This window comes from Chaetura pelagica, unplaced genomic scaffold (genome assembly GCF_000747805.2).
Source record: "Chaetura pelagica isolate M959 unplaced genomic scaffold, ChaPel_1.0 scaffold235, whole genome shotgun sequence".
Taxonomy (NCBI): domain Eukaryota; kingdom Metazoa; phylum Chordata; class Aves; order Apodiformes; family Apodidae; genus Chaetura; species Chaetura pelagica.
Window position 1 is genome coordinate 2,093,799 of NW_009953215.1, and position 7,145 is coordinate 2,100,943.

Here is a 7,145-nt window from a genome sequence, read left to right on the forward strand (position 1 = left end):
CAGGAATTACTTCAAAGACTGTGTTGTTAGTTTGTGTAAATGTGGGTTATACTGCTGAAATACTTTTCTGTTGGTTTGTATGAGAGTCTGTAGAAAAAAAAAGTGGAAGGAAATTTAAGTACCGAAACAAGGAGAGACATGTCAATTTTTCAAAGGTAGCTTGCAATAGTTGGCTAAGTAACTAGAGAAATTCCTTGGCTAAGGGGCTCAGCTGGTTTTGCTACTGATTATGCAATAATGAAGTCAGGGCCTGTGTGTGCATTCTTAACCAGCTTCAAATGTGGCATAAAAGGTGGGGTCTTTTGAGATGTAAGTTAATCTGTTGGCACATAACAAATATGAGAGAAGATGGTGCAGTGACCGCCTGCTGTGTTTCAGCTGATTCCTAAATGGTAACTTGAAGAGTGATCTGCCCTGATTAAATCCCCAAAACTGGCCATAGTCTGAAGTTGATTCTTTATAAATGTGTGTCAGTTTGCATGTGGAAGTCCATTCTGTTGGGAAAACATTAATCCAAATTTAAATTAAGAGAGTGGTTCTATTTAGTTAGATGGCACTTTTGCTACAGTTTGATTCGTTTTTTTCTTATGCTTGAATTTATTTCTTCTAGGAGATACTACTCAAGGGTGTATTGAAGATTATAGAAAGTAATATTGATATGAACCCATTGCAGCACCTTACCTTCCCTTTGCTACATGGCACAAATTTGAGTTCTTTACAAAAATCTGCTAGCACTTCCAACAGTAAAACAGCTGGACTATTAAAAAGAGCAAAATTTTCACAGAGCAAGAAAGAGGCAGATGGTGAAAATTTGAGTCACCAGCTGCTTTCTTCTTGGCATGTAGCCCCAATTCACTTGCCTTTAGTTGGACAAAACTGTTGGCCACACATGTCTGAAGGCTTTAGTATCTCACTGTGGCTTCATCTAGAGTGTGCTCAAGAAACAGAAAATTCAACAGAAAAAGGGAAGAAAACTAAGAGAAGAAGCAGACTGGTAGCTGTAAGAGAGAACAGCTTTGACAGCACAGGTGAGGATACAGTGCTTCCTGATTCTATTTAAGCAGCATTGAAAGATTCTGCTTACAGGTATTACTGATTAATATGCCGTGTACATAAGGCTGAATTTTATCTTATGATGGATATTAAACGGGTGGTAGTATTTCTGATTTTTCTTTGAGTACTGTATGATATACTTAAACCATTTGCAGCCTTAGTCATTAATTTAGATTAATGCCTGCTTCCTTACAAATATAGTATTCTCACTGAATCTGTAACTTCAATTAAATGTCGTTGTGCTGTTTCACAATATGCTGGAAAAAATATTAAATGCTGCAGCTGAAAAGTCATGGGAAAAGACTGCTCAAGTTCATTTGGTCTCAAGTGTTGTTGAAGCAAGTGGCTTTTGCATTCTTTATTTTAAATAAAGAGCTAGCATATCTTTGTGGTTTAGGATTTTAAATACTGGGACTCTTGGCTAAGAGATGGTCTGAAGCCATCAAGTCAGAGCCCAAGGCTGACTCACTCAAAACCCTCTAACTTCCCTTGAAATGTCATTAGCTGTACAGCATTTCTGTTTATACTTTTGTAGAAACTCACCTGCTCCCAAACTCTTTTGAGCAGAATCTTTGAATCGTAATTCGTAGGAGGAAAAGTTCCTTAAGTTATTTAAAATGCCTCCCAATCAGAACATTTGGAATACCTTTTATAGTATCTTTTTTTTCCTCTGTATTTGAATAAAAGGGGGGGAAAGTCAACCCTTGGAACTCCCTAAAGCTGCTTTGGTTAGAAAGTCTGTACTATTTCTTCGTAAAGTAAAAACATTGGATGCAAGATCGTGTTTAAGGGTAGTATGATTTGTGAAGAAAAATCCTAAGATTTCTTGGTGCACACTAAGACTAACAGTGCAACGCAGGCATGTAATATGATAAGGCACATCAAAAGCATCCTTGAATTAGAGATTATTCATGCTCAGTGGATTTACATGATTCTAAACAAAAAAACCAACCAAGTGCTGAGCTATTGTCAAACTCCTCTGTTTCAATATGAGACCTAGGTCTCTGAATAGGCTTGCACATTAGCTCACTTTGGGGAGGAAAAGAGAAGGAAAAAAAAGAACAAAACCTCCCTAAGTAAACAAGAAAAAATTATCTGCAGTACCTGAACTACTTATTTTTACCCTTGATAGCTGGTAGCACTGGCTTTGTTGTATTGTACAATTTATACAAAATTGTAATTTTGTATAAACATGTTTGTTTCTAGAAGAAACGAAGTCTGTAGGAATGGAATATCTAAGCCTGGGAGAGAAACTTGTTGAAGATGGCTGTATTCATATAATTTCACTGGGTTCCAAAGCACTGATGATACAAATCTGGGCAGACCTGAACACTGGAGCATTCATATTTCGGTATGGTGTATTAGTCCAAGCACAGTCTTATGAACATGTGTAATGTTACTGCTGGTAGCAGCTTGCAGAGAATTCTGGTGGAGGATAGAGATCTAATCTTGATAGTAGACTCATCTTGCACACTTATGGCACCATCAAGTAAGTTTATTGCATACAGATCTACAGGATTACTTTTTAAAATTTACTTGTTTCATGTATTTGTACATAAATAATTGCCCAAACTAAGACCTAAGATCAGTTAAATGTAATGAGATGCAATAAATGTGTGAAGATAAGGAAAAGCTTCTGTGACTGTTTTTCACATCTCAGGTGTGAAAACTGCTTACCACAATAACCTTTGAGTGTAATCATCTGAACACATTTTGGTGCTAATGTAGTTCACATAAGTAGTGTATCCTGGACATGGGTCTAAAGCTGCAGTTTTAAGAATACTTTCTTTCACAGCCTTCAAAGCACCTGCATGTTTTTAATAAACTGAACTTCTCCATAAAACAGATGTTATCCTCATCCTAAATGTAGGCAGATTCGTGCAAACTAGTTAAATAACCAAGTTGAAACTGTAATGGAAGGATTTCCCTATCTGATATTGAGCACTCTAAATATAGCCTTGTGATAAAAAAAGTTATCTGTGAAGGTTAACGAGTGCAACCTCAAGGTAACTGAGGCCAAAAAAGCTGCAGATTTGGGGCTTAAAATGCAAATTTGAAAACAAACACACTTGTTTTTCCTTTTCCGTGACTTTCGTAGTATGTGCATGGATCCAAATGATGAGATGAAAGCAGGTCTGCTGGCACAGGCTGAATCTCCAGAGAATGTTTTCCTTGTGGGCAGGTGGCAGCATTTGGCAATAACGTACCTGCAGCAGCCAGAAAACAAGAAAAATATCCATGGAAAGCTGCTGCTGTGGGTTTCTGGTCAGAGGTAAAGTATGCATTAGTTGCACCTAAATATTTCTCTTCTTAAAATGATGTTTTCTGGTAGGAAAATATCTGTACTGTTCTGGCACAAGCTGAATGTACAGTTGGAATAGTCTTTTGGAGGTAGGAGAGGGCTATCTTATATGGCTAAGAGTTTCCTAGAAATACCCAGAACAGTCTTGGTTGCTCTGAGAATCTTCAGGTCATACTTTGAGCCAATGCAGACAGCAGTGTTTATCTTCATCATGAATAAAGGAAGGAAGTACTACAAGATTTTGAGTAAGATCCAAAAAAAGCTATGGTATAAAGTCATCAGTCAGCATAATGTCTAATTCAGTTAAGAATCTGAACTGGGGAAGTATAGCTCAGGTACTGGCCATGTTGTTGGAAGCAGGAACAAAGAGGACATGGAAAGAAGGCAGTCATTTTGCTCCACTGAGAGATATGGAGAGGAGAAGTTAAAAAGATCTGAACTTGTAGTGGCAAGTATTACTTCTTCCACTGAAAACTTAAGGTCTGTGCTCCTGAATGAGTCACCTGCTGCAAGGCTGGGTGGGCCTGCACCTGCATGAAACATCCATTGCTTAGAGAAAAAGGAATTTATCCTTTCTTCTTAAATACCAGACTATGCTAAGATTTTCTGTGTCCTAAATATGAAGGAGGTGGTCAAAATGGTATGTTATAAAACAATTACATGTATCACAAAAACATCTTTGCTATTCCTCTAGAATTTGATCAGTAAACAAGTAACATTAGTAAAGCCATTCCCAAAACTATATCTAGGAGAAAAGCTGTTTCACTTTTTTCTTTCTGCAATTAAACCTGGAATTGTAAAGTATAGTACTCATTTCACTTTGTTCTTCTAACTACCTGGAGTTAATTTTTTAAGCATCTTGATTTCTTCCCTCCCTGTTGTTCAGTCTGTGCATGCTGATATGCAATACAGTCCAAATATGGAGATACAGAGGAAACTAAAAATCCTACATTTTGCACAAGTGCAGTTAATGAGGCCCCTCTGTAGTTAGTTGCCAACTTGCTAGGGGTTGGGCTCTTCCAGGAAGCCTTAGATGACCTTTACAGTCTAATTGGTCTGTTTGTATAAATGCCCGTAAGGTTAATCAGATGCTTTCTGAAAGCATCAGGCTTGCTGCCTGTGGCTGTACACCACACTAGCTCTGCCAACATTCCCTGGTAGAAGTAAAACCTCAACATGATATTTTCCAGCAAAGGTGAGCCGTGGTTTTCATGGTGTGCATTAACATATTCAGTAGCCTTTGACATTTTTTAAAGATGGTGATATTTTAGAAGTATATATAGTGTTATATGCAGTTTCTTCTTGGAGTTCAGAGGGAAGGAGGAAGGAATGTCAGAACAAGGATATCTTAACTGTATGGAACCCCAGCTGGGACTCTATACCTCTGCTCTGTGCAGTGTTTGAATACATACATCATTATGTAACTGAGTTTTAAGGTGCCTAGTTGAAGATAGCTATAGGAATTAAATGTCGAAAACAGCTTCTCATTTACTGAATGTTAAAATGTATTAAGTATAAGTTGAGTACTTTTTAGATATCAGTTTTGATGACTTCATATTTCAATTTGTTTCTTTATATGTACTTTTAGGAAATGTGAGATTAATTTAGATTATGCACTACCAAGGAAATCAAGCTTATCAGACAGTAATAAAACCTTTTGTATGATTGGCCATTGTACATCGTCTCAAGAAGAATTGCTTCGATTGTCGGGTAGATGGGATCTTGGAAATCTGCTTCTATTTAATGGTACTTCTATATGCTTTTTTCTTGAACCAGGCTTTATTTCCTCTTCCCCCTCCAAGATCAAAGGCTTAATTTAATATTTTTTTATCATACCAAGCTTTTATAGTAGAAGTAGCAATACATTCTTGACCAGCATAATATATTGGGAAGAAAGCAGGCAAATATTTCAGTATTGGGTACTTGCTGATGTGTCCTTCTGGCACTATTCTCTTGCTTTCTTTCTAGTGCTGTAATTGGCAATTCCAGTTACTTTAGTGTTTCTTTAAATTTGTTTAAATAATGCCTTGGGGTAGGGAATGGAAAGATCATGGTGTTTACTTTTTTTTTTCTTTAAAGCACTCAGTCTCTCCCAGGTGGAAAATTGATTTCACTTACCTGCTCTTTAAACTACTGGTTTCAAATTACTTAAAGCCTATTAAAAAGTAAACAAAATCTGAGCCACTGAATACTCTGAGTTAAGCATTCTTTCTCAAACTGCTGAAGTTACTTTGGGATTTTCTTGGATACATAGTTGTCTTCCCTCTTTGGAGAGCTTTGTTCAGGACTTCTGGCTGCTTGCATAGTGTTGAGGACTGGAGCCCTGCAAGACATCAACGACATTTCTTCAGGTGGTGTCCTGGCCAGGACTACTATACAAGTGAAATCAGTTTTCCAGGCTGTGTGGTGTGTGCAGGTGTTGTGTGTATAGATAGTTTATTTGTGCAGGCCATAGGTGAGATGCTTGTCGTAAATGTAAGCTCCACCTGGTGAATCTACATGGTCTGATTGCTGTTGTGCCTACAGCTAGCAAAATTGGTGTATCCAGAGAGCGCTGGATTTACCTCTGTACAGTTGCCATGCACCCACACATGGCAGACTTGGGGCCTTCTGGATGGTCCTTTTGGATTGCATGCTCACAAACAGATGGCCTGAGATGTTTTGTCTGGAAAGGGGAGGGAGGTTCTTGCAAGAAATGTTCCTGACTTGGTTTCAGTTCGCTTTGCTGCTGAATTGACATGGACTGTGGCGTGTCTGAAGTCCCTGTGTTGCAGAGGCTAATAGCAAGCATTGGAATGCACTGATTGATTGCTGTTGACAGGGCCTATGTAAACAAGCTAGTGATCTTCCTTGGAAAGCCTCTGATGCAGCCTACTTGCTCATGTGTTAGTTTTGCTTTGTTGCATACTCAGGAGTTAACAGCTTTTCTGGATTTTAGGTGCAAAGATTGGACCAGAGGAAGCATTTTATTTATACACAAGTGGGCCAGACTTCACATCGGTAATGCCCTGTAAATATGGCAAAACACTGGCTAATTTTTCTAAGTACATAAGTAAAGAGATTCTACTATGTGAACAAATTAAGGAGCTCTTCATGGCAAAAAAGGAAGTGGATGTTGGGCCTTTAATTGTAAGTTTCTACTTAAAAATAGTTCTTAATTTCTTAGAACTGATTAAATAACTGGGAACATGTTTCCTGCTGTTTCCCAAAGCGCTTCACTTTCTCAAAGCAGGTTGGAGCAAATATAATTCTCATTAAAATCACTACAGGGTTCTTCCCTTTTTATTTCAGTGGAAGTTGAACTCCACACAGCATGGTCATTTCATCTTGCTTTAGGTTGGATTCTCACAACTTCTAGATGCTCCAGCATCTGTGGTACTACATATTTAATCAGATCAGCAAGCACCTCCCAGTGCCCTAGGATGAATATGTAGTTCTCCTTTCCATTAGTGTAAAGGTATCCAAGGACCACTTTGTTAACCTTGTAGCATTAAAACTATTGGGGGGGGGAGGGGGGTTGGGGAAAGGGAGGATTTATCTGGCTTAAGAAAGAGAAGCATAAGTCTTCATCCCAATGCTTTGAGGGTTATGAAAGGAAGTAAGTTTGCATCAATTTGGCTGAAAAGTCCTTTTCCAGGTGGCACATGTTAGCTTTTTTTAATCATTCCTGACTGAAATAGCCATGCCAGATGCAGGTGCAAATACAGTTACACTAGAAAGAATAAAATAAAACTTTCATCTTAGTGGAGCCTGCCATAATTGGTCAATTGTCTTCATGCACTGGTATTTC

At 38.2% G+C, this 7,145-nt stretch overlaps 1 protein-coding gene across 1 annotated transcript in view; it reads left to right on the forward strand.

Moving 5' to 3' along the window:
* LYST (lysosomal trafficking regulator) overlaps positions 1–7,145 on the forward strand; it is a 64,427-nt gene that overhangs the window by 15,675 nt on the left and 41,607 nt on the right. Inside the window, exons 10-14 of the mRNA XM_009997588.1 lie at positions 611–1,028; positions 2,260–2,404; positions 3,152–3,325; positions 4,944–5,101; positions 6,294–6,484. Coding sequence (XP_009995890.1) covers positions 611–1,028; positions 2,260–2,404; positions 3,152–3,325; positions 4,944–5,101; positions 6,294–6,484 — 1,086 coding nt within the window. The remainder of the gene's footprint in view (positions 1–610; positions 1,029–2,259; positions 2,405–3,151; positions 3,326–4,943; positions 5,102–6,293; positions 6,485–7,145) is intronic.